Consider the following 27,313-nt stretch of genomic DNA (forward strand, 5'->3'; position numbering starts at 1 on the left):
TATAGTGAGGATTGCAGTAATAGAAGATATATGATGATCAACAATGTAAATCAATTTATTTCTCGATGATGAGTACTCACGCATACTCACCCATAAGGCCATGGGTGTACCCATACCCATCCATACCCATTGGGTATGGGTGGGTATGTGGGTGGGTGTGGGTATGGGTACCCTGTGACGCCCTAAGATGTAACTTGGAAAAATTATTCTTTTAATCCATTAAACCATTAACCAGCAGAGCTATCTATAATCATCAATAAGTATTAAATAGTCTAACAAAAATTCTATAATTTAAATCATCATAGAAATATTTCTATTCATTCTCAAAAGTTCATTTACAATGCTCAGGATTTACACAATAATCACGATTCCATACAGTCCTGAGTACAAAAGAATAACTATAACAAAAAGGAACAAAAACCTGAAGAACTCAGATCAACCTCCCACTCCTGCTCCCTTGCCCTGACATGAAAATATTAACCACATATAATGAGCTTCAAAAAGCCCAGCAGGTCAACAAAAACCTACAACTGAAATCAAAGCACGTACTGAAATAATATGCATGCCAATCAGTCAAATCAATAACAGTCACTTGCACATGATCATTGAATCTATGCAGATACAAAAATCAGTAATCAATGCATAATCAATAAAATCCACATTCATCGGTAGAAGAATCGGTAAACAGTAGAAAAATCTATAATGCTCAATAAATCAGTACATAAGTCAATTCCATAATATCTTAAAACATCGGCCAAATCCATAGAGAAAAAGCATCGTATCAGTAATATCAGTTAAATAAATATCGTATCAACAATATCAATCAAATCATTGAATAAAGAAATCATCTCTGGTCAATAATATCAATCGATATGAAATCATATAAAATAATCAAATCAATATATCGTAAGAACAGTTAAAATCGAATTAATGCAATAACTGCGTATTCTATCACGTGCTCGGTGTATCACATGTAGCAGATCAATATTCGGTGTATCAATGAATCTATAATATCAATGTATCAATAACATCAGTATCCGTAGTATCAATGAATCATTGCAATATCAATATCAATATCAGTATCTGTATCCAGTGACATGTACAATATGCAATATCAATAAAATCATGCAGTAACAATAAACCCGTAAATCCGTCAGTAAATCCATTCATCAATAATCAATTCAATATCAATAAATCCGTCGATATCAATAAATTCGTACGGTAATTAATAAATCCATAAAAAATCATATGAACAATACTTTACACATGCATTCCAATACGATAGTCTTACTTAACAAGTACAATCACTGCCTATTAAGGCAATTTTCAAGGTTAATATCAATATATCGTTGTATCCGTTGGCTCAATAATAGAGTCGTCACTCTTCACCCGTCGGCATAATCTCCTTATGACTCTCAATCGTTATATCACGTGATTAATAGAAGATAACACCAAACCCTTTTTAAAGGAAAGCCCGTCGGCCCACCATCCTGTACAGGTCAATCAATCTCCAACCAACGGTTCAACCAGTCTTTACTTGTCTTTCAGTAATATAACAGTAATTTCAATCATATATCCACATTCGTATACATCTCATTAATACATTGCAATCAACAAATACAATTTAACTCAATTGAAGAAAATCCTTAAAATATCATACAGTCGACATAAATCCCAAACAGAATCAAAATACACAGTTTCAGAAAATTATCAAATTACTAGAAATCGGATAACACATCATTTCAAGACTTTACTTGTACTAAAGCAATATTTTTCAACATCCGGATAATTTTCTATTCGATAAAAATCTCACAAAATTCAAAATATCAAGTGAAAATTTTCCAGAAAATACTTAAATCGTGCTAAATCATCATTTCTATAACATACCAAAATTTATGCGGTAAAAGTTTCGTCAATACAAAGATATACAAGAGTTTCGGTAACGGAAACACAAAACTGAGTAGAAAAATACGAAAATATGAAATCTTCGAAATCAGAAATAGTATTCAGATTCCTTACTTCGAGACAAACAATTCTTCCAACAGCAGCGTCAGACGAAAATCTCATCGCGGCCTCCGAAACTAAGCCTTTTCCTTCTCTTTCTCTCTCTTCAAAAATATTTCAAATCATCTATTTAATGAACTTGATCGTCCCGACGATGTTTTCCATTCGTCCTGGGACGAAACTCTCTGGACATAGATCGTACAGACAATGATGGATTTCGTCCCTGGACGATGCTTTCGGGCAAAAATTCGTCCCGGACGAACTCAGGTTCGTCCAGACGAACCTGCATTTTACTCAGTTCGTACAGGCAGTTCGTCCGTACTATCCATACAGATTTTCACAATTTTCTTCAGTTCGTCCCGTACTAAGGTCAGTTCGTACAGACTAACTGCACTAAAAAATGAATTTCGAAGGGGTTTTACATACCCAATGCAGGGCTTTGCTTATGGGACTTTTTCGTGCATCGCTTATGTTACAAAAATTATTCCCATCATAGTAAGTGAGATCTATGTTATATTTGTATTCAATGATTTTATATTTTTATTATTTTCACTTTTCTAAAATTGATAAAAAAATTGATATATCTTATTTTAGTAAAATTTCTTCAGGTATCTTTTGATAGTGATATATATCATTATTATGAGTATTTTGACTAGCTTATATTGAATTTTCAATGATAGTTTGGTTTATTTGAAAGTCGAGGCCAAAAACATGAAGATTGAGATGAAAGAACTTATGCTCCAGATACATCCAACCATGATATATTGTTTAAGAAATTTCCTAATTTATTACCGTCTCTCATCGTAGCTTTGTCATGCAAGTTCAAAAGTAAGCAAATCACTATTCTCCATCCATTCTTGCACGCAATATCTAGATATATCGTTTGCCCTAGCCTTCATCTCAAATGGACTATCAGAAAACCTAGCAACATAGTCCTGCAATCATGCGGTTGCAATATCAAACAAAACTTTCATGGAGTTGCCATAAGCCAATGTATCATGATGAAAACTAAAAATAAATTAAGGAGTCAACTATTTTACAAAAGAAAAACTATTGAAAATAACTCCATCAATGTTCATCTCCTTTTACATATGTATCACTTATATAGAAAAGCTTCAAGGAAGTAGTCATAAAAAAGCTAAAAAAAAAATCTATTTATACAACTCTGTTCAAACTAATACATTACATTAAGAGTTGATTGAACATCACATCTTTACAGCTCACCTAACATGATAGATTGCTGCAACTAACAACATCATAGTAATGAACGAGGAGATAAAACATATAGAATTCTATGCTCTGAATGATAATTTTACAAAGAATCCATAGTAATCAACAATTCTCAGTATTCAATAAATCGCTTTACTGATATGAAATATGATAAATAGAATTATTTACATACAAGATTATTTATGTCTTATTTAAGTTATAAATTTATTTTGGACAAATATATTATTCTATTAATAAATCTAACACCTTGACCCTTATCTCAATTCAATTAATTTAAAATTATATAATAATAATAATAATAATAATAATAATAATAATAATAATAATAATAATAACTTTCAAAATTAATTATTAGTAAATTTCAATCAGATAGTTTTTTTTAAAAAATAATGAGATAGTTTTAAGGTAAATTATAGAATTTATTTGATTTCAATTAAAAAATATCTGCAAACATTGAAAACCCTAAATCAATTTACACAAAAAGAATAATTAATATAATTCATATACCCATAAAATAAATAAATATTAATATTTTTGTTATCCTTCATTTAATAAAAAAAATTTACACTTAAAAGTTAAAAATAATATTCAGCACTTTAAATTAACATTAATTTTAATATTTATTTAATAATTTATTTAAGATAATAAATTATATTCATCCTCAAAGTAGTATTGTAATATAAATATGATATTTCTTTTTATTTTTCTTTTTATCACTGGTCGGCCGTAAATGATGGAGGAGTAAATCTGGACCGTCAAAGTAATTGACGCATTTCTATTTAAATTTTGGCTATTTCATTCTCCTAATTCAACTTATCAGCTCTTTTATAAAATTAGGTTTGGAATAAATTTCTTATTATTTTTTAAAATAAAATTTTAGTGTAAATTTTTTGAATTAAATTTTTTAAATAAAAAAATAATTTACAAAGCATTAAAAAATAGTCCTCCTAAAAAGCCTTAAATGAGTGCAATTGTGCGAGCGAGCACAACAACGAACAAGTGGAGAAGGGCGCCTATGCTCCTTACGGGGCTGTTTGGTTGCACTCATGATTTCATTTCAATTATTTAAATTATTATTTTTCATTATGATTTATTTTATTTTATAACTAATGTATATATATCTAACTTTTTAATTAAATATTTATAGTTATAGCTAATTAATTTTTTTATAAAATTGAAATAAAATTAAAATTAACATAATCTAATATAATTAATAGTTAATAATTAGTTACTTAAATCAATATAATAATTTTCATTAAAATAAATTATAAATAATATTAATTTACATGCATTAATGTCTAATTAATTATTAAATATTAATTTGCTCATTTAAAGTAATTTTTCTACCATTTGCTCCTTTCTTTTTAGAGCCTAAGCCCTACGATTTGCTTTTCCCTTTATTTCTTCGTTGCTGTTCTTCTTCGGCTACTTCGTCGATGTTCAACTTCGTCGCTGTTCGACTTCGCTCCTGAAGGCATTCGCTTCCTGTTGGATCGGAAGTTATGACATTTTGATCGGAAGCCAAGACGGGAGCTCGCTCGCTGCGAAGGTAACTTTCTCAATTTCGCGCGCTTCTTCGGTCAAATACCGTAAATCCGCCGAATCAGAGGATTTCGGAAATCCGGGATTTACCACAAAAAGGGGTAATTTTCCGTCTACGGCGGCTTTCATTTACCTTGAGATTTGGTTTTGCATTTTAGACCGTTTGGCTGGATTTCGCACAAATCCACCTCAAATCGCATAAATCCTGCTACCAAACAGCTCCTCAAGGTTCTTGCTCGCCGGAGAACTCATCTCCATGAGGAGTTCCAACTAAGATGGCTGGTAAACTACCTTCCATATCCTTATGCTCCTTGCATCGCACCACCCTCGCAGCTGCTGGCCTAATCTTGCTATGTTTTTCCTTCTTTTCCATCAGTTCCCTCCGATCTCCCCTTCAAACTCAAAACCAGTACAATTCTCACCCCACCTTCCCCAATGCTCGAGCTGATAACCTTAATCCATCCTTTGATGGATCTGATTTGGTGTCTTCTTCGTCAATCTACCACTCTCCGAAGATTTTCAGCGCGAGCTACGCCGAGATGGTGAGAAGATTTAAGGTTTATATTTATCCCGACGGCGATCCGAATACCTATTATCAGACTCCGAGGAAGATCACGGGGAAGTACGCGAGTGAAGGATATTTCTTTCAGAATATACGGGAGAGTAGATTTCGTACTGAGGATCCTGATCAGGCCGATCTTTTCTTCATCCCCATTTCCTGTCACAAGATGAGGGGAAAGGTGAGTTTTCTCATGTTGTTCCTTGAAATTGATAATTACTTGGTCAATGTTATTAGAGGTCCATTGATGTGTTGTTATGATGGGCTTAACTACTTTTCGATCATTTATGAAGAGCTTAAATGGCCATCTAAAACTTTCCATATATACACTGATGCAAAAGTTTTGCTTAGTCAAATATGATATTTTTAAACATGGTACATGATTATTTTTTTGAGGATGTTGTAGATGCAGAAAATAATTTTATGTTACTATATAAATCTACATATGATGTTATTGACTTTAATTTTACGTCTATATTATAAATCATTCATAAATCTAAACCTAAAATCGAGCAGGTGTCAAAATCTGAATTTGAATATGGGGTCAATCTTGAAACGAAACCTCTATTAGAAATTGAAAATGAACATAAGATTTTATATGAACCTAAGGTACAATTAAAATATTAATCTTATTTTGATTGAAAATTTGAACATCTAATGGAAACTAAATCTACTCTTGGTTATGAACTTGAATTTACAATCCAAACTGATTCTATCCTTGAACATAAAAGTGAAGAATCAGGCTTAGTGTAGTTAATAAATCATTTGAACAATCTAAATTAACTCTTGATGAAGTTTCTAATGAGGTTAATTTTATTCTTGCTTCTTGGTTCCGTGATTCCCAAATTTATAAAATGAGCCTTATGAAGAAATTTAGGTTGCATCAAAATTTCAAAATTTTGTTAAGAATGATTGCCTTAAACACAACGTATTAAACGATTCGTGCATGATCCTTTTATACATTGTGTTTAAGGCAATCATTGTTAACAAATTTTTGGTCACATAAAAAAAGACTTGGTTAGAAAATATTAAAAATTCCCTCTCTTTATTAGATTTAAATGAGAATTTGATTATTTACAGGACACAATGGAGAAAAGGATTCATGGAGTTGACCCCACGTAGTGGGATAAAGGCTTATTGTTTTTGTTATTGTTGATTGTCTTAAACAAAGCTTAAAATTCAAAATTTCGTTTATATGTTCCAATCTAGAATTGTGTAGTTCATTACAATTGTTCTTTAAACTAGTTGGATTAGTTTTTAAAAGAGCTTGTTCGTCCATATGCTTTATCATATTTGTGAGTTTTGTTTGCATCATCATGTATTTTAGGAATTGATTGTAGGTCTTTATTATCATCTTCTATTACTAGACATAAATATTTTAGCATTTGTATTACTCACTTCATATCATTTGTTAGATTTTCATACTTGATATGCATGAAAATATTCTTATAAAATTGACTATCAATTTTGACAATTATAAATCTACACTTGATTTGAACTAGAGATATATAGAAGTCAAAACTATTTGATACTGTAATGATATGTTGAATCATAAAAAGGTTCCTATAGGAACATTAAAGACATTAAATGCTGGATAGACCTTCAAGCAAACGCTTATAAATTGAAAAATCCAAGAAGATTGATCTTAAGTCCAAGTATTAATGTATTCATCTTGACTTCATTTTAGGAGCCTCCTATCAATGCCTTAAAATCTTTTATTTTTTTCATCTCCTACTTGCCACATTTAACATTTAATTAGACAATTTCATGCCTCTTTGGTGTGTGCACAAGAATTGATTTGGAAATTATTAACAATGTGAACTTTACTTTGCTAGTGGAAAACTTATGCTTCACCAAGTAATGATTTTGGAAATTTGTCGTTATAAGATTAAGTAAAAGTAAACGATTACAACGGAGATTAACGAAGTACTTGCAAGCAATTAGCAAAAGTAAGTAGATAAACTAATGGCGATGAAATAATAATCCATGGTGCAAAATCAAGACGTTTCACCTTGAGTTCCTTCCCTCTTTCTTGTAGTGTGTTTAGCGGAGAAAAGGTAGAAGCAAACGGAGTGATGTTATCACAAGACAAGTGAAACGCAAGGCCTTATTTGCCGGAGAAGTAGCCGGAGAAGCCGGAGAAGGAGGAGAAGGTGGTCGGCCGATGATGAACCAATGCCCCTTTGGTCTTTGTTTGTCCATCGTCTCGGTGAAATGAAAGAGTATGCGAGCAATTTAACTTTCCATTGAGTCGTCGTACTCCCAAATTGGATCAAAGAAAGGACATAATAAAATATCAACTTCTCCAAGGGAGGGAATTATGTGGGCTAAAGGGGAGTTAGGTTTTGTAAGAGGTGGATGGAAAATAAATCTGAAATTAATTTCAGATTTTGGGAGGTTTGGGAGGGAATTACATTTGAAATTTGATTTCACACTTAATGTGGCGAGGGCTTAATGAGGAAACAACAAGGGTCAAGCCCAATGAGGGGGCCGGCGGTATGAAGAGGAGGGAGGGGCTTGTGGAGAGAGTTTTATGAGTTTACAAACATGGGAATTAAGAAAGTTATCATGAAATCCAATTTAATTTGAATTTCAAATAGACATGAATTTATGCACTTTCCTAATTAAGATTTGCAAATAAGGAAAGTTTTTGAAAATTGAATTTCAAATTTCAAATTGAGGTAATTACTTTCCTTTTCTCTTGGAGCTAATTTAGGAGAGGAGTTATGATGATTGAAATCATCATAATGGAAGGGTTTAATGGGTGGGCCAGTGGTGGAGTTTGAAGAATGGGCTTCGCCCGGCGGTTATGAGGTCTTGGCCGGCGGTGGGGATGGGTAAGGGTTTAGCGTCAAAGGATTTGAGGATGTCGTGAAGGTGGCCGGTGGATTGGGTAGAGAGGTATGTGGCTGGGGCTTGTGAGGAAGCTAGGTGTCGGCGGGTGAAGGAAAGAAGAAAGGGGAAGAATGAGATAGACCACGAGCCATAGACTCTTCCAATGACTAGTGGGTATTGTGCTTGCCCTTACCTCGGGTTCTCTTTCTTCTCTCTATTGCACACACAAGATGAAGAAGACAAGCATAAAATTTTCATTCAAACATTCATCATCCTTTTACAAAGCATAAGGCCACTATATATAGGCCTCCAACATAAATAAAAGCAAAGTACATAAATGTCCTTAAGGCTACAATAAGAAAACACTCCCCACAGGGGTGAACTTGAAAAAACTGAAAGTAAATTAAATAAAACGCATAAAAAATAAAGACTCTGAATCGTAGCTATCGATCTACGATTCCTTTGCTGGTACACATGACAGAATCTCTGAGCGATGTCCTCATCACTCTTATTTTAGAAGCTATTGTGTCCAATATTGATGGTGGATATCTTGAGTATTTCTATGGGTTGGGATGGAAACTTGCATGCGATAATCCATTGATTACTTTTTCGGTATGCACACAGTTATCTAGATTCTATGCTCAACAGATATGAGATATGCAAATCACGTGTATTAATGACACTTCAAAGTTTTTTGTTTACTAATTTATTTCATTGTAAGCATGCCTTATAATGATGGTGCCTATAACGATGAGATGCGTTCTCTTACATTTTGATTATCTTGATGTCTGTGGTTAATTATTGCAAGATGAGTAGGTTCAATTCTCGTCTGATTGTAAAGTCAACTGTATTCAATTCCCTAAAAAAAAAAATATCTGTTTTCAATTCCCTGTTTAACACTAGTTCCAAACTTCAATGCCAGCATATCCTCCGTTTGTGGTGTTCTGGATCCTGTGGCTACAGTATATGCACTGTAGCAAGACACAGCTAGATGGTTTGCTTCTATGTTTGGTATTATAATACAGAATGAAGTTTGTTATCTGCTGTTGATTCCTATTTTTCGCCATGGGATGCTTTTCTACTTTAGCTATGTTTGGATCCTATTGTTTCCTTGTGCTTTGCTTCGCAACTTTCCTGTTATAGTCGTATTCAAATATTTTATTTGCTTATTGGTAGCTTCCCATATCCTGTTGTCCTGTGATTTAGTGCTACAGTAGGAATTGATTCCGTCTGTACTTGCTTTGGCTGGGATTGAATATTGCTGATCTTGTTGGGATCTGGGATTGTTGAATTGACGTCTTTTATAGTTTCAGGCTAAATCATGGCATTAAAAAAATTACCTGAATTCCCTAGGCATGTCGAACTTCTGTTTGTTGCTCTTATTGTTAGTCTTAATGATAATTTTCGACGGAAACTTCTCTTTGGTGGTTTCTATTTTCATCTTTTTTTTTTCTGCATATTTTGTGTTTTAATTTGTGTTGTAATTGAAATTTGATCAAGTTTATTTTCTGTAGGCTTATTTTTCACAACAGGATATCCTAACTACTGATTGGTAGATAATGCAAAAAAAAAAAAAAAAAAGTTTAAGAAGACCACGGCAATAATAAGAAGGTACGGTGGGGAATAAAATTTTTCTGTTTAATAAATAATGAGCTCGAGTGCAATTAGGGTCAAAATATATGGATGTAAATGCATTTCGTCGATGAAGTTAAGAAAGCACAGTGTAACTTGATAGCTTTAGAAGGGTTAATATTTTAACTGATGATGGTAAAACTCAAGAACTGGTTGGCAATGCTAATAATATCTCTTATATTAATACAGTTAATAATAATCCTTATGTTCAGGGTTTGCATTGACCTGAATAAAATATCACGCATGTGCTAGCATTTTAAACGCCGAAAAAATAATTTTTATAAAATAGCGATCGGGCATATTAATGATGGTTTTTGTGATACGAGGTTTATGTCAAAGGAAAGTGAAATGATATCATGTTCCCGAATAATGTCTCATTTTCATAAGTTTCTAATCCCATATTAATATATTGATTTGGTTAAAATATTTAGTTTTGTCTTTCATTTAGGCAGCCTATTTAATTACTTTTCTATGATGCATATATAATTTTTTAATTGCAGGGCATATCGTATGAAAATATGACTGTTATAGTTCAGGATTATGTTGAAGGGTTGATCAGGAAATACCCTTATTGGAATAGGACCTTAGGTGCTGACCATTTTCTTGTTACATGCCACGATGTTGGTGTTAGAGCGTTTGAAGGACTGCCCTCTCTTATTAAAAATTCTATTAGAGTTGTTTGTTCCCCGAGTTATAATGTTGGATATATACCGCACAAGGATGTTGCCCTTCCTCAAGTGCTGCAGCCATTCCCCTTGCCACCTGGAGGAAATGATATCGTGAACAGGTTAGAATTTGATTTTAGTTTTGTTTGGGGCAGCTTTCTTGTTGCTTCTTAAAGCAATTTTTTAATTAAAAAATTAAAAAATTTTAGCTAAGAAAGTTGCTTTAAGAAGCAAGGAGAAAGCCGTCCCAAACGAAACCTTAGTCTCCTACTTATGCAAGTTCTAGAAAACATCCATTAAATCTTTTGTACTGTCAAGTTTAAGTATTTCTCTTTAGTGCTAACATCCACATTGCAGGACAATCCTTGGATTTTGGGCTGGCCATCGCAATTCCAAGATAAGAGTTATACTTGCACGTGTATGGGAAAATGACACAGAACTTGCCATCAGTAATAACCGTATAAGCAGAGCTACCGGGGAGCTGGTTTATCAAAAACAGTTCTACAGGTGTAAGTTCTGCATATGTCCTGGTGGTTCTCAGGTTAATAGCGCTCGGATAACTGACTCCATTCACTACGGTTGTGTTCCGGGTACACTCTGCTGCATAAAATAGAAGCTTATTGAAATAATTTGTGTTAATTATCTTTTCTTTCTTCAGTATTTCACAGTTGGTTCACATTATCACCTGTGAAATTAAAAGCCAAAAAAAAAAAAAAGTAATTATAGTTTCATAAAATTTTCTTAACTGAAGTCATTATTCGAATCTTCTATTTGTTTTATACTGCAATATTTGGAAGGTTTTATATGTGGTTTAGTATTTTTGTAATTATAGTTTATTTTTTTAATATTTTGCAGTTATCCTTTCTGATTATTACGATCTACCCTTCAATGATATCCTGGACTGGAAGAAGTTCTCCCTTATTGTTAAAGAGAAAGATGTTTACCAGCTTAAGACTATACTCAAGTCTGTAGCAGACGAAGGATTTATTGCATTGCACATGGGACTTGTTGAGGTATGCTCATCTAATCATCTTTTACTCTGTATAATTAGTAGGCACCTAATGCAATCTACTAAGACTTCGTTTGGAACAGTTTTCATACTGTTTTTTTTAAAATGGTTTTTTAGTAAAAAAAAATTCAAATTCAATACATTTTTGTACTAAAAAGCCGTTTTAAAAAGCAAGAAAAAACCCATCCCAAACGAAGCCTAAAATTTGGAAAAAGATGCTGTGGAGGCTGTTTTTTTCTGTGTTCTTGATGAATCATGGAAACTTCAAGCCTGCAGTTTATTTTTTATTGCTATTTTATACATATGGTTTATCAAAATTTAATTAGCATCTATTTTTTTATCGTTATTTTTATCAATTTCCTAACGAAATCAGATCACTAAATGTTACAGGCCCAGAAACATTTTGAGTGGCACTCTCCTCCCCTCCCTTTTGACGCATTCCACATGGTAATGCATGAGCTATGGTTGCGCCATCATGTTATTAAGTACTAATTTTAGAATAGAAGAAGGATTCCCAAAGGCAGGTTGTCAACAATTTCCAGCATAGCATCCATCCATCTACAGCCACATGTTTCGGCGTAGAAATCCAGCGAGTTGATTCCGGCGAGCCCGTCGATCTTCAATTCCTTGTTTGTGCGAGTGTTTGCTTGCTGGCAGCGGGAGCCGAGTGTATGGTTGACAACCATACGGTCGGTTCCCGCTACCACAAGAAAACACTCGCACTGGTTGGCCTAAATGCACGAATCTTACAAAAGAACAAAGGTGGTAGCAACAGCATGTGAAAAACTAGGTAGATATCCAGTATTTGTGATCTGATGTATGGCCGGGTAGATCAAGTTTCTTACGCTTTTTTACTTTGCAGCGTTCTTTATGTTTTTTTCTATGTGAACAAAAACCATAACATAAGCTTCTCAAAACACATGACAAGCTTAGGCTGCATTTGGGCCGGCTTTTCTATTACTTCTTAAAATAGTTTTTAAGTATAAAAATTAAAAAATTAACTAAAAATTTGTTTTAAGAAACAATAAGAAAGTCGACTCAAATAAAACCTTAATAATGATATAAAAATTAGGTTTTGTTTGGGGTGATTTTTTGTTGTTTTTAAAGTATTTTTTAGTATAAAAATTTAATTTTTTTATTAGAAAGTTACTTTTAGAAGCATTAAAAAAACGTCTCAAATGAAATGTTAGTCATGATGATGAAATAAATATTAAAAATATTTAATTATTTATTAAATAAATAATAATTATGCAAATATGTGAAAAGGGCAAATTAATTTATAAATATATAATACACATGAAATATCTTATATAATTTTGAATTCAAACAGTCTAGAAATGGAGAAATTATTCTGTACGTAATCCGAACGCGTTCGGATGCTGCGTATTTACTGCTTATTGTGTTGCATATTTTTTGATATCAAATTTTTTCGTGTCAAAAAGCAACACATAAATAATACTCACTAAATACACAATTAATACGCAAAAAATACGTAGAAAATATAATGTATTAGAAAATACGCAGTAAAATAAGCAGTAAATACGCAGCATCCGAACCCAATTCTGTGTTCGAACTGCGTACAGAATAATTTCTCCTAGAAATGTTAGAAGAGCAGTTGCTCATGAGGAACATCATCATTTGCATCGTTGAGGAAAGACGGTGAGTCGATGTCTAAAGTTTGTTGGATTGAATGGAAGGGCCGAACATTGACTAATCAAAAAACAAAGAAGATTGAAAATTTGAAGGGCTAGGGCTTTTGAATTTTATTTAATAAATTTAGATTTTAATTTTTTATGTTAAAATGATTTTTTAGGCATTACATATTAACTGAATTATAATAATTTGATCATTTTTCGGAAAAATTATTCAGTGCGTAGTCTGAATGTAGAGTTATGTTCGAACATGTGAGTGCAAATACTCTGTATAAAAATAATGATACACAGTATAAAAATATTGTGTACGCTCACAGTCTGAACTCCGCACAACAAAACAAGAATTGGTTTATTGGTTCAACGGTCCAATCTCCGGTTCATGTTGGTTCTTCCTAGTATTCCATAGAAATAATTATAGCATCGAACCGGACAAATTGGAGAACCATTTTCTTAGTCTTCGTTCCATATGATTCTCTGATTAAGAAGGAAATAGTGGTGTAGCTTTTTGACTGTGAAGTCATAGATCATTAAGAATACAAAATGTGTTTGTCTAAGTGAAAGTTCAGGAAAGCTTCCCTTTGGAAATCGTGTTGGAAATCAATTATTTAATTTTTATGCTACCTTCAATCTTTTTTTTCTCCTTCTTTTTTATCCTTCAAATATTAATTTTATCTAAGTGACATGGGATTCGTTTGCGACGACTTTCTTGCTGCTTTTTGAAGCACGTTTTTATGCAAAAATTAAAATTTTTATATTTAAATTGATTTAAAAAGCAGTAAGAAAGTCATCACTGAGGAAGCCTTAGCCTCAATTTGATAGATATTTGAAGTAATAATATCGAAAGCGGCTTAAATAACTTAAAAAAACTGTGTAGATTTTTTATTTTTATATCATAATTAATGAATTAATAATAACTTAATTAAAATTAATCTATTAAATTATAACTATATAAATCTTTTATCAAATTATCACATATATCAATTTTAATTTAATTTTATTAAATAATTATCTATTTTCTTTGATAAAATAGTACAATATAATACAATGCAAGATAGAACCTTCCCAATTCCCATGTTTTCATCCAACTATCACATCCAACATTTATGTCTTTCACATCAATGTTTCTTTATGTAGGTCTGAACTCATAAAAATGATTGATTTTCTAAGTCTTTGCCGGTAGAAATATACATTAAAGGATAAAAAAAAAGACCAGTAGGTTGACCTGACTATATCCAATTCATGCTTGCCCTCTCAAGAGTACTATAAAAACAAATTTAGCTTCAGAAAGAAAAAAAATCAAGTGCATAGTTGCTTAGTTTCTAGTTTCCTTACTCTCCTTGCCCAGCTGCTCTGAGACTTGCAAGGAAAATCCCAAGCTGTGTGCTCCTCCATGGCGCCTGCTGCAAGCTTTGTGTTTGGCATACTCTTACTTCTTGTTCTGAAAGGTTACAAAATTACCTTTTGTACACATAAAGTTAACAGATTTTTAACATTAATTATATGTTACATGTTGTTGAAGATACTACATTCCCCCACTTTATTTATAGATCATCTTTAGTTGATTCAAATTATTTGAGATCAGCTTTCTGAGTACTCATTTTTCTTTTTTTTTTTTTATACGAAGCAATGATCAAGGCATTAACTTAGATTTCGCTTGTGACGGTTTTCTTACAGCTTCTTAAAACAGCTTTTTATAAAAAATTAAAAATTTTGTACAAAAAAGCTGCTTTATGAAGTAGTAAAAAAGCCGTCCCAAACGAAACCTTTTTCTGCATAGTTTGTTTTGAATTGCTAATCCTCGAACGCTAATTTTGTCCACTAATCTAATGCATGGACATGTTGAAATAATCTAAATCATTTTTAATTACCTTTTTTTAATCTATATCACTCAAATTATTCTTATAACATAGTCAATCATTCTATTATTTATCTTCTCTTATTTCAACACTGCTGTTACATCATAATAATTAATATTTTCTTACTATTAAATACTTGAATTGTCACAATACTACTACTTTGGAATTGCAGGGAATGGAGAGTACTGTAAGATCTCAAGCATCAAATTAGAGATTAGAAACACAGGGATTAAGGTTGGTTCAGACCCTGTGTTTGAGGTAACAGTAAAGAATACTTGCAGGTCCAAAGTGATGAGGCTGTTCCTGAGATCTGAAGGATTTGCAAGCTCAATGGAGGTGGATCAGAAGCTATTCAGAAGGGAAGGAGATGACTATATTGTTAATGATGGAAAAGCCATACAAAGCTCTGAATCTGTGAAGTTTCTTTATTCATGGGATAGGGCATTTAGGATGTTTCCTGCAGCCTTCCAGCCTTCATGCTAATAATGATGGAGTAGGATTGGTTTCGTTTGGAAAAATTTTCTTATTGTTTTTTAAAGCAGCTTTTTAGTCAATTTTTTTTCTAAAATGCTATTTTAGAAAACAGTGAAAAATCAGTCCCAAGTAAAACCTGAATGTTATTGAGATAAAGGGTGAAATGTATCAAATATAGTATATTTGATTCTGTGCTGTATTACTTGATACTAAAAAAAAATCAGCTCATGAACAATCTCTGAATGAAATCCAGCTTGATTTTATCCAGAACTCGCATCCATAGTTTCATAATCACTTTTAAGAAAACTGTGGTATAAGAAATAGACTTAAAAAAGCGAATTCCAGATACATTTGTAAGAAAAGCACATCAAATTGAAGAGATACAAATGCATATCTTCAAATTAATTGTATACATAGCTAACATCTGCCACTTGAGAAAAAAATTATTTTAACATCTATAAATTAAAGTTCTACAATCTTGCCAACTAAAAGATCACCTACTGTTCAAGTCCAGCTCCCCAGCGTCATGCTGCCACTCTTGCCCTGCAACATCTCCATTTTCTTGCTCATTTTCATCATTCAAAAAATCCTCTGAAGGGTCCTCATCTCCATCTCCCTTTGGCACAATATTCTCCCAACCTTCACCCATATCTTCCCCACTGCCTCCCTGCTGCTGATGCACCATGGCATTGCTGGAGCCAACATCGCCGTGCGAAGCTGCAGCATTTGCTCGAATGGCTCGTGGCGGCATACGAGCAGCCATTTCAGCTTGTGCCTGTGCCTCTGCTCGTGCATGCTCGGCTTGGGCTACTGCCATTCTCATCCTGGCCTCTGCGGCCGCAGCTTCCCTTCCAGCTTTCTCTCGCAGCTCAACCTCAGCGCGGAGATTCAACAGCATTTGCTTCTCCTCTTGAAGAAGAGCCTGCTCTATCATGAGCTTCTCCTCAGATCGGAACTCCCCGAGATTCCTCTTCTTGGACATGATGTTGAAGGCGAGGACCTGCTTATCGAAAGTAGCGGTTAGCTCCGCAATCTTTGCGAGGATGTTGTGATCCCATTGCTGGAGACGAGACGGGATTTGGCCAGTTGTATCACTGTCAAGTATCCTGTCATCTTCCTCTGCCTCATAGTCAGCCACAACATGATAGGGTAATAGCCTGAGAGATTAATACAACATTAAGTAGGTGATAGGAAAAGTAAGACAGTAAATGGTGCAATGTCAGAATAGTTTTATACTGATAAAGTTTGCTTGGAAGGTGATAGAATTCAATGGCCTTAATTTAATGGGATTAACCAAGTAAAAAGGTAAAGAAGCAAATATAAAATGAGCTCTGATGACCAAATGTATGAAAAAAAGGTCGAATTCCCTTATGCTAATACTTAGATACAATCGGTGGTGCAGAAATGAATGATCTAATAAAGCATTTATTACTCAACGGCCCAATATGTAAAAATGGGCTAGTTGACAACCAAAAGTACAATTAGAAGATGTTGTAGCATAAAATTTCAAAGAGAATATAGCAATTCGGTATTAAGAAGCAACCACACTTAACTATTTTTCTCTGGCATAAGCAATTTATTATTTAATTTTATTTGGGAGGTTCTTCTATTATAAATAGAGATCTAGTCGTCATGTAATAGTTAGATAAAATAATTGTGATAATTTAATCAAAATTAGGCTTTGCATGGTTTTTCACTCCATGCTGTGTAATAGGTTTCTTCTTCCCCCCTTAACCTTGCAATGCCTCTTTTGTTTTTACTCTAAATTTATTGGTATCAAAGCAAAATTTTCTGCATTCCACAAAAAATTGATCTTGCAATCTCCTTAATCATCCGTCTTCTGATAGATATTAAGGTAATTAATGGAAGATGTTCATCTTCTTCTTGTTAATGACCTTAATTTTGCATTCATTCTCTTCATCGTGTACCTGATAGGACTTGATGATCAAAACAACACAAAATAATATAAAAAACAACAAACTTACAAAAATAGATCAAGAAATAACACCAAGGGAGCTGTATTTACTAATCTTCAAGCAAATAAAGGCAAGATACAAGTTGATTTAATATTCGAGAGGTGAATCGTCTCTCACACAATTCCCAACATCCACTAGGAACCCAAACACCCAACAAAAATAACTGCAGAAAATAAAACTCAACATAAGCCCTAAACCTCCACAATTTCCCCCCTTAAACAACCCAAATCCCCTAATAAATGTCCCTTATATCTTTCCCAAATAGCTCCTCGCAAAGCCTCTTCTCCTATCAGGATCCACGAGTGTATCAATTGGTTTGCATCTTTGCATCTCAATTAGTTTTAAATGAACAAGAATATATTTGTGTACAGTGACAGTGATACCTTTGGGGATCTAGCAATTTCCATTCCTAAGAAATGATTTAGGTTTCCCAATTTTTTGTTATCAAAGTTCTTTACCAAAAATTATTTTATGGTTTCTATATATCACTAAAATTTCAGTACAATATCATCCATATATATAACTAGGATAGGCTATTTTCCTCAAGTAGATTCTATTTATAAACAAATTCTGGTCAGCTTAGTATTAAGTATACCTATAATACTTGACAACTTTAGAGAACATATCAAACTGTGCTCGAGGACTTTTTTAAACCATACAGAGATGTATTGAGTTTGCAGACTTTAGGTGGGAATTTGGAATGGAATCTAAAAGTAATTTTAAAAATATATATCATCCTCAAGGTCTCCATTAGGAAAACTATTTTTAACATCATGTTGATATATTGGTCAATTATTATTAGTTGTTAGATGGACTCAAATAGTGTTAAGTTTAATAACTTGTGCAAAAATATCTTAATAGTCTATACAAAGTAAGTATATCCTTCTGCAACAAAGCTGGCTTTGGCACTTACTATATTCCCACCAACTTTGTATGTGATAGTAAATAGCCATCTGCATCCAATAGGTTTGTTTCCTAGGGGTAAATCAGAGAACTCCCAGATTTTGTATTTTTCTAGTGCTTGCATTTCTTCAAGTGTATGTTTTCATTTAGGAAAGTCGATTGCCTTATAATGGATTTAGGAACTTGTTCTTAAGTGAGGTTGCTAAAGAATGTCTAGAACTTGGGTGAGAATTAAAATAAAAGAAAAAGATGTGAACTGGATGGCTGGTCAAAGTTCTTATAACTTTCCATAGGGAAATAGGTTTTTTGAGGTTACACAAAAAGTCACTATCGAAGAGTTTAGTATCCTTGTTATCTTTTAGTGTTCCTGTAGAGACTTAATCAGGTTCAGACTCCAGGTCATGCTTATGTGCAGGATATACCGTGGTCGATTCCTTCTAGAATACAACATCATTTTTTTATTATATTATTTTGAGTGGAAAAGGTGTGGGGGACAACTTGAATGGGAGATTTTTAATGTCTTCTTGTAAATTAGGATTAGTCATACAAATTTCGAGGATATGATTTCAAAATTAATATTCCCTGGCTAAGGTTTCCCCTTGAATATCACGTTGGGGAATGAATGATTGTTCAAAGAAGCTTGCATCCACTGAGTGGTAGAACTTTTTAGTGGTAGATGAGTATCATTAACATTGTCGTTGCTAGGTCGCAAGCCTTGGATGAGACAAGTAGAGGGTTGCGTTAGGTAGTCGACAACTATTATAAAACTTGCAAATAATCATGACATGAATCATTTAATATATTGTATTAATGCTAGGATGTTCCCTATAAGTGACGCGTTGTATGACCTAAATATATCGAGAAGTGTGCAAGAGCCACCGCATTGGCGCTCGGGTGCAATGTTAAATAAGCAAGGGTTCCCACATCATGAATAGATGTGGGCAAAGAAGATAGTCCAAGATACAAGAATTAGGATAAGAACTTGGAATAAAGTTCCCTTAGAGGTAAATTAATAGAATAATGTGAACTATAATTCATACAACTACATCAAACATTTGTCCCATTACGTGGGGTCGGCTACATGAATTATTTTTCTCCATTGTGTCATGTTAAAAGTCAAATTCTCGTTTAAAATTAATAAAGAAAGTCATTTCTACTATTTTCTAACCAAGTCTTTTTAGGTCTACCTCTACCTTTCTTAAAATAAGTCAAATCTTACACCTCTACGTTCCTAACCGGGTTATCAGGGCCGCCGTTTTATATGACCAAACCATCTAAGATGACTCTCTCTAATCTTATCTTCTACTGGAGCTACTCCAACCTTTTCGCGTATATGCTCATTTCATATCCTATCTCTAAGGGTAAAGCCACTCATTCACCCGAGCATCCTCATCTCTGCAACACTTAACTTAGTATTACGTTTCTCTTTTAATGGCCAACATTCGGCCACATAAAGCATTACAGGTCTCACCATCATTCTATAAAATTTTCCCTTAAGTTTGAGGGAGTTGAATGAGAAGACAAGATAATTAGTGAACACACTAACTAAGAGATGAATAAATATTAATTTTATGCAAGAAACTAAATTAAAAGGTGAAAAAATTCAAAGAACTTGGGGAAGGTTATAAGTTGTGTATCTAGGAAAGATTATTAATAGAAATAGGTTTGAGATAGTAGTTGAGATAGAATTGAATGATAAATTATGGAAGTGAATAGAATTAGTAAAGGGGTGATTGTTATCAAATTGATTTTTAGTAGATATTATAAATATGAGTAGTCTTAGTCGTCCATTTAGGATCCAAATATTTGAAAAACTAATTTTGGAAAGGAAAGAGATGAATAAATTATTACAATGTACATCTAAGAATAAAAGGATACTTACGAATGTTGACTTAAATGGATATCTTAGTTATAGTAGACTGTGTTATTCATGAAGAGATAAGATATAGAAAAATAATGCAAGTAGCAATATTTGGTTAACAATAGCCTATGATGTTACAATAGTGAATGTATATTTTAAGAAACTAGAAGAATATTTAACTAAAATTCAAAAATGGAACCAACAAATCATAAATAGTTATATTTTTGAGACGAAGGCTTCTTTTTTTGTGCAAAGTTTATAAGATGATTCTTGGAAAATATTTGACAATGCAATATAGAGTAAGAGTTATTGCTTCATAGATGTATGCCTAAGAGTAGAAAAAAAATATATCAAAAGAAATAAGTGATGACATTGTTGGAATTTGAAGAACAGAGTTTTGTTAATCTTTCAGGATAGATTGCTTAGAGAGGTAAATTGAAATTCTTAAGTTGAACCGAATGACTTATTTAGAAGATTGTTAGATTTTTAGAAGTCCTAAAATGTATCACACGTTAGTAAGGACGCTTGATGGTGGAGAGAGGAGGGAAAAAATATTATTATGAATTAAAAAATGTTTTTAAAGATTGTCAAAAGATAAATACTACGAAGGCTTTTTCATTGTTGAAAAAATTTTAATGTGATACAAATGTAGATCATGAACCTTTTAGCTCCCCTGTGGGCAGTGGCGGAGGCAGAAATTTTATTCAGGGGGGGCCTAAATTAAAATAATTTTGTTTGCTGACTCATTATAGGGGGGCTCTCCGTTTGGAGTTTTACTCAACATTCTTTAAAATATTTTTATTTCAGGTAATTTAAGTGAGTTTCAATTTCAGCTAAAATATTTTTGAGATTCTTCAAAATAAAATTTCAAATAAAAGTCGAAGATTTTCGATATATATATATATATATAGAGAGAGATTTTAATTAAAAAAAAGGAAATGCATTAATTGTATAGCATAAATTTGAATAAAAATATAGCTTAATGATATCAGAAATCAACGATCTTTATCTCGTTGGATTCGTCTCGTCGAGCCGCTCAATTCGACTATAAGCAATTAAATTTTGGAAACTGTTTGATCATTATCTTATTTTTCTTTCCTTGGAAATTAGCCCTGTGTTATTTCAAGATTTTATTGGAATATTTTTTTTATTTTTATATTGTTGTGTGTTTCTTAAAGGATTCATGTCATTATTGTTCGACAAGTTTTACGCTGGCTGTCGACTACCTAACGCAACCCTCCACTTTTCTCATCCAGGACTTGGGACCTGGCAACGGCAGAATTCAAGTTGGATGGTTGAAGTGGAGGAATGCATCGGGCTTGTTATGTGATAGAAATGTACCCCTCAAACTTAAGGGAAAATTCTATAAGATGGTAGTGAGCCCCGCAATGCTTTATGGTGCCGAATGTTGGCCTTTAAAAGAGAAGCATAATACTAAGTTAAGTGTGGCAGAGATGAGGATGCTCAGGTGGATGAGTGGCTTTACCCTTAGAGATAGGATACGAAATGAGCATATACGTGAAAAGGTTGGAGTAGCTCCAGTAGAAGATAAGATTAGAGAAAGTCGCCTTAGATGGTTTGGTCACATAAAACGGCGGCCTTGCGATGACCCGGTTAGGAGAGTAGAGGTATTAGATTTGACTTATGTTAAGAAAGGTAGGGGTAGACCTAAAAAGACTTGGTTAGAAAATATTAGGAATGACCTTTCTTTATTAGATTTAAACGAGAATTTGACTTTTAATAGGACACAATGGAGAAAAAGGATTCATGTAGCCGACCCCACGTAGTGGGATAAAGGCTTGATGTTGTTGTTGTATTGTTGTGTGTTGTTTGATCATCAAGTCATATCAAATTGGTATCAAAGCACGATTCATGATCTATGGCGCTGAAGAAAGTGGAAGCTTTGGAAGAAAAATTAGAAGAAGTTGTCAAACTCAAATCTAAAGTGAGGAATGGATTTCATCCATGAAAGGAAGATTTTCTAACCTAGAGGATATGATGAAGAAAATATTGGAGCTTTACACTCAACCGGCAACATCGGAGGAAAAAGCACCAACGGGTGGCTAAGGAAGTGGGGAAACCCCAAGGTCGTCACAATGGGGGGTGATAAAGAGGTAGAAATCTTGGGCGACAAGGAAAATATGCCACCTCTTGAACAAATAACTAGGAGGGAAAACTAGGAGGGAAATGGGCGAAGGATATGACATTAGGAGAAATTGGGAGGAAGAAATGAGGAGGGCTGATTTTGAGAAAGAGGATATCTAAGAATGGAGGAAGGTGGGAAAGAACAATGGAGAGATCATAATAATCGCCACATGGGAGGAGCCAGAGGTGGAAGAGAAAGTTAAGACGGAGAGGATTTGAGAGTGAGAAAGCTGAAGATGCCCATTTTTTAAGGGAAAGATGCTCATGGGTGGATCTCTAGGCGGTAGAGGTACTTTGCGGTGAATGGGCTGACGGAGGAGAAAAGACTCACGGTGGCTATGTCTTGCTATAAATGGAGAGACATGAGAGATCCAATCCGACCGTAGAGAGAGTTCAAAGATAGTTCATTAGAAAGTTTTTGAACCAGTCGGGAATGAGACTTCTATGAGCAGTTCTTTGCTCTGATTCAGGAAGTGATAATGATGGATTATCAGGAGAGGTTTGAGTATCTTACTAGCCGATTGGGGAGGCTATTTGAGATAGTGTTGGACAGAATTTCATCAAGGGGCTCAAGCTAGAGATCAAGGCCGTTGCCCGATTATTGAGGCCACGAGGGTTGTGAGAGGCTATGGAGCTAGCCCAATTAGTGGAGGACAAAAACTCACTTGAAAGAAGCAGCAAGGGTAGTAGTTCGGGAGCTTCAAACATGACAACAACTACTTTTTTGGCACCAAAGTATAGCTTGTGCCCATTCAGAGAGAAGTACTCAATGATAGAGGATTGAGAGCACAATCCGGGCGAAATTTCAAATGGATGACTAAGGCGGAGATTGAAGAGAAGCGGGCTAGGGGATTGTGTTTTCGTTGTGATGAGAAGTTCGCATAAGGCCACCACAACAAGGATCGTTCGCTGCAGATAATTACAGTCTATGATGAGGAGGAGAAGACTCTGGAGGAGGAGGTGGTTGAGGAGGAGGAACATTTGTAGCTAGATGTGGCGGAGACCTTCCTGAACTCAGTGGTGAAGTTTACCTCAAATCACACCATGAAGATGAGGGCATAGATAGGAGGAGAATTAGTAGTAATTCTTGTGGACAGTGGAGCGACCCACAATTTCATCTCTAACAAGGTGTTGGATCGATTGGGGCTGAAGCTGGTCAACATGGATTATTTTGGGGTGATGATGGGAACAAGGATGGTGGAGAAGAGTAGAGGTATCTTCCCAGGATTGATGGTGACAATTCAAGAGATCTAGGTGAGGGAGAATTTCTTTCCCTTGGTTCAATTGAAAGCATGCCTAGCCGGGAAAGAAAATAATACAAGGCTGTAGAAAGAGCGCAAAAGCACACTCTCCTTGCTTCTAAAAAACCCAAGTCAAAATCTCCTACACGCATGGGAACCAGAACAAAAGAAGGAGATAGGATCCACCTGCACCGTCCGAAAGGAACCAAGACCAAATTCTCGGCATCTCAGAGCTCAACTCTTCAATTCACATCGAATAGGTTTAAGGTTTCAATGAAGCTTTCTTAAGGAGTACATATGAATTTTAGGCATGAAGTGATTGTAGACCCTAGAGGAGACCAAGGTGGATTGGAAGATATTGACTATGAAAGACAAGGTCTTCATAGTTTGACACTTCATAGTTTGAAAGATCAAGGTCTTCTTGAACTCAGTTGTAGCATTTGTAGAAGACTATGAAATTCATGGTGGGAGGGAGGAAGGCGATGATCAGAGGGGATCCTAATCTATACAAAACAAAGGTTTCTCTTAAGACCATGGTGAGGGTAATCCATGGAGTATGGATGTGATTCTTGGTGGAGCTCCATAGCCTTGAGGGAGGGGGAAGCATGGAGAAAGAGGAGGAGGTTCCACATATAGTCCAACCAGTCCTACAAAAACCCTGTCTTCCCTATTCCGGAACAGCCAAACCGATAAAGCCCAAAATGAAATTCAAAGCACCAAAATCGCAGCCAGAAATTCACAGCAGTCAGAAAAAAGAAAACCCTAAAACTCTTCCATCCGGGGGGGAAAAAAAACAAAAGAAATAAGAAGCAAAGAAAGAGCTTTACATGCGTCCAGCATCGTCAATGGCAAAAATATGAAAAGAAGCAACACAAGAGATGAAAGTTTCAGAATTAAACACATACAACAGCCGATCTTCCGCACTTAAGAACAGTTAAAAACGAGCAAACCCTAATTGAAATTTAATGCACCAAAAAATACAGTCCCGAATTCGCGGCAGTAAAAAAAATTTAACCGACTAAACTCTTCGAATCCGAATAAAATCAACAATCAAAACGAAGGACGAGAAACAAAGAAAGAGCTTTTACCTAAGTACTGCATCCTCGATGGACGAAAACGGGCGCTTGAAGTCGGGATTGCAGACATTCATGACATCCTGGTGCACCATCTCCGCCTCAATCGAATTTCCAGGCCGCAACCTTCCAGGCGCTGCCGGTGCCGTAGCCGCCGGAGGCACCGCTGTAGCCGCCGCTGGGGGAGGCTGTTGGTGCTGCTGTTGCTGATGGTGCAGCGGCTGATGTTGCTGCTGAAGGAGGTGCGGTCGCATCCCAGGCGCGCGAAGATGGGCATCGATGTTGGAAGGAAATCTGGCCATGGCCTGCTGTTGCTGCTGCCGCTGTAAGAGATGGATCTGTTGTTGTCTCTGCTGCATCAGTAGCTGCTGTTGTTGCAGCGCTAATGCCTTCTTCCCTTCCTCCTCCATTACCCTCTCTCTCTCTCTCTCTCTCTCTCTCTCTCTTCGTGCCTAGTGTGGTAGAAGTGGATATTGTCACCGATGTTTGTTCAGTCGGGAAAGTTATTACGTTTATGTGCAGACCAAAGTTATTATTGATGGGAATTTGGGAAATAAATCACATATAAATAAAAAAATAGCTTTATATATCTCATAATAGTAATAATAATAATAATAAAATATATCTCATATATATATCAAAAAAATTACTTTGATTCAAAATATATCATTTTCTATCTCAAATTTTTTTATTACACACTATAAAAAATGACCAAAAAGATCGAGCTTTTGAAATCACTTGAGCAAAGCCTAGATCATGTTCAAACGTTATTTTTTTTTGGGGGAAAATTCTGGGCATAGCCCTTTTCATTAAAATGAATAAGTTACATGTAAAGAAAGGAAATAAAAACAGTAATTAAAGGCCTTGACCGAAAAGCAAAGACCTAAAAAAAAGGAAAAAAACAATACAAAAATTCCCCTTAAAGAAGCACCTACAGAAAAACAACATGTAACTCATTTAAAAGGTTGATAGAGTTGCAGTTCCTGAGCCCATGGCTTCTATGTCTCCCTCTGCCTGTTTTTTGGGTTCAAACATTGTTTGAATACGACTGGAATCTTATTTGAGCAAAGTTCGAAGTATATTTGAAACCTATTCGAATTGGGTTTGAATATAATTTGAACTTGGCTCAAACAATATGTTAACCAAATTCGAATTGGCTTATAACTCAATTGTGATCTCTCACTCCACATTGACTGCACCTATGTTACATTCTATCTTTCTCCGCTGTTAAGGCCTTTTGTTTTCTTTTAAAAACTACTCATTAACTTCACTAATGGGAGTATCACAACAACTCTATTTATTTAGTATGGAATCTCCCAAATTTCCTCATTTTTATTAGATAAATATTTTCAACATATGCAATTAATCATATTTCCTACGTCTCAAGTTGCAAACAGCACATGTTTGCACGAGAGACCCATGTCATAAATTCTTTTATATACGAGTCATCTCCCGCAAAATCAACATCACCATTAATATCATCATTAAGGACAAAATTAAAATTAACTAATGGGATAAATAAACAAACTTTGAGCCTTATTCAAAAGCTTCACTGATCCTTATTTAATTTACCTTACCAAAATAGTCTTTATTTACTTTATAATGGCACTTCGATCGAAGAATCATTTCTATATTCTGTGCCACAAAAACTCCAACAAAGTCAAATCGATTGGAGAGTGCTCTCTTGATAACATTTTTTAAGCTCTATGGAATACTTGTTGTCATCATGTTATATCAATTTACAAGGAAGAAAGTACGAGCACAATAGTTAAAGTCAACTTTGTTCTTCTGATCGGCAGTTATGATTGGACTCTCGATATGTATTTTGGTAATGTGCTTATAGAACTCAAATTTTATAAACTTTGAAAGTAAATGTTATTCCTCATGATAATTATCGGTTTTGAATTCCGTCGTGATATTCATTGCAGCATGATGAGTGCAAACTCTAAAATGTGTCAATATAAAAGTAGTTAATAAAGCCTTGATGATATTTTCATCTATAATAGATATAAACACAATGTTTCTAAAGTGCTTATTAACTCATCTGATTAAATACCAAGTTTCTAATATAATTTTCAAATAAATTTGTACATATCCAAGATCTTGATGTACATTATCATACATATATTTTACAATTTATAACATCATAGATCCAACATATTGCTATACAAAGCAAAATACCTGCATATTCACTAGTCATTGCATCCCTTTACTTTTTCTGAAATCATAGAACATCCAGGAATGAGCCACAAACTCAATGAGATAATTAATTTTAACATAAAGTAAAATATAAAAAAAATAATAATATAAAATTTTTATACTCATATATGTTATAAGAACAATCCAATTTAATTATGTGTAATTAGCTTAATGAATTGGATATTATTTTACCAGATAAGTTATTAGTTAATGGTTGAAAAATTAAGGAATAATCAATATAGTTGTTGTATGAATATGAAATTGATATTCATTTCTTATTTTCTTTCTTTTTTATTCATTTTTTAATAATCACAACTTTGGATAATCAACGGGTGAAACTCCAGCATCACTTGAAGGTTGGATAAAAATCTGGTGTCACATGGAGTTCGGGTGAAACTCCAACGTCACTTGAAGGTCGGACGGGATTCCAGCGTCACTTTGGAAGTCGGGTGGAATT

General features: G+C 34.2%; 3 protein-coding genes across 4 annotated transcripts; 2 read left to right on the plus strand and 1 right to left on the minus strand.

Moving 5' to 3' along the window:
- The first annotated feature begins 4,612 nt into the window (after positions 1-4,612).
- LOC110102777 (probable glycosyltransferase At5g03795) lies at positions 4,613-12,395 on the plus strand. Of its 2 annotated transcripts, XM_028695111.1 has the most exons (7): positions 4,613-4,783; positions 4,935-5,058; positions 5,153-5,516; positions 10,303-10,589; positions 10,825-11,057; positions 11,323-11,480; positions 11,867-12,395. In XM_028695111.1, the coding sequence occupies exons 3-7, from the start codon at positions 5,316-5,318 to the stop codon at positions 11,966-11,968; spliced, it is 981 nt and encodes a 326-aa protein (XP_028550944.1). In that variant the 5' UTR covers positions 4,613-4,783; positions 4,935-5,058; positions 5,153-5,315; the 3' UTR covers positions 11,969-12,395. The 2 variants fall into 2 exon arrangements, with proteins under 2 accessions (XP_028550944.1, XP_028550943.1); XM_028695110.1 differs by having other exon boundaries at positions 4,935-5,516.
- Positions 12,396-14,369: 1,974 nt separating this feature from the next.
- LOC110102757 lies at positions 14,370-15,725 on the plus strand. The gene is made up of 2 exons (XM_020831220.2): positions 14,370-14,573; positions 15,157-15,725. Exons 1-2 carry the CDS (start codon positions 14,519-14,521, stop codon positions 15,465-15,467), a joined length of 366 nt encoding a protein of 121 aa, XP_020686879.1. The 5' UTR covers positions 14,370-14,518; the 3' UTR covers positions 15,468-15,725.
- A 79-nt stretch (positions 15,726-15,804) lies between these two features.
- On the minus strand, positions 15,805-25,297 carry LOC110102756 (mediator of RNA polymerase II transcription subunit 9). The gene is made up of 2 exons (XM_020831218.2): positions 24,673-25,297; positions 15,805-16,615 (listed from the first exon to the last, which is right to left on the minus strand). Exons 1-2 carry the CDS (start codon positions 25,065-25,067, stop codon positions 15,952-15,954), a joined length of 1,059 nt encoding a protein of 352 aa, XP_020686877.1. The 5' UTR covers positions 25,068-25,297; the 3' UTR covers positions 15,805-15,951.
- Between the last annotated feature and the right edge of the window lie 2,016 nt (positions 25,298-27,313).

This window comes from Dendrobium catenatum, unplaced genomic scaffold (assembly GCF_001605985.2).
Source record: "Dendrobium catenatum unplaced genomic scaffold, ASM160598v2 fragScaff_scaffold_621, whole genome shotgun sequence".
Lineage (NCBI taxonomy): Eukaryota > Viridiplantae > Streptophyta > Magnoliopsida > Asparagales > Orchidaceae > Dendrobium > Dendrobium catenatum.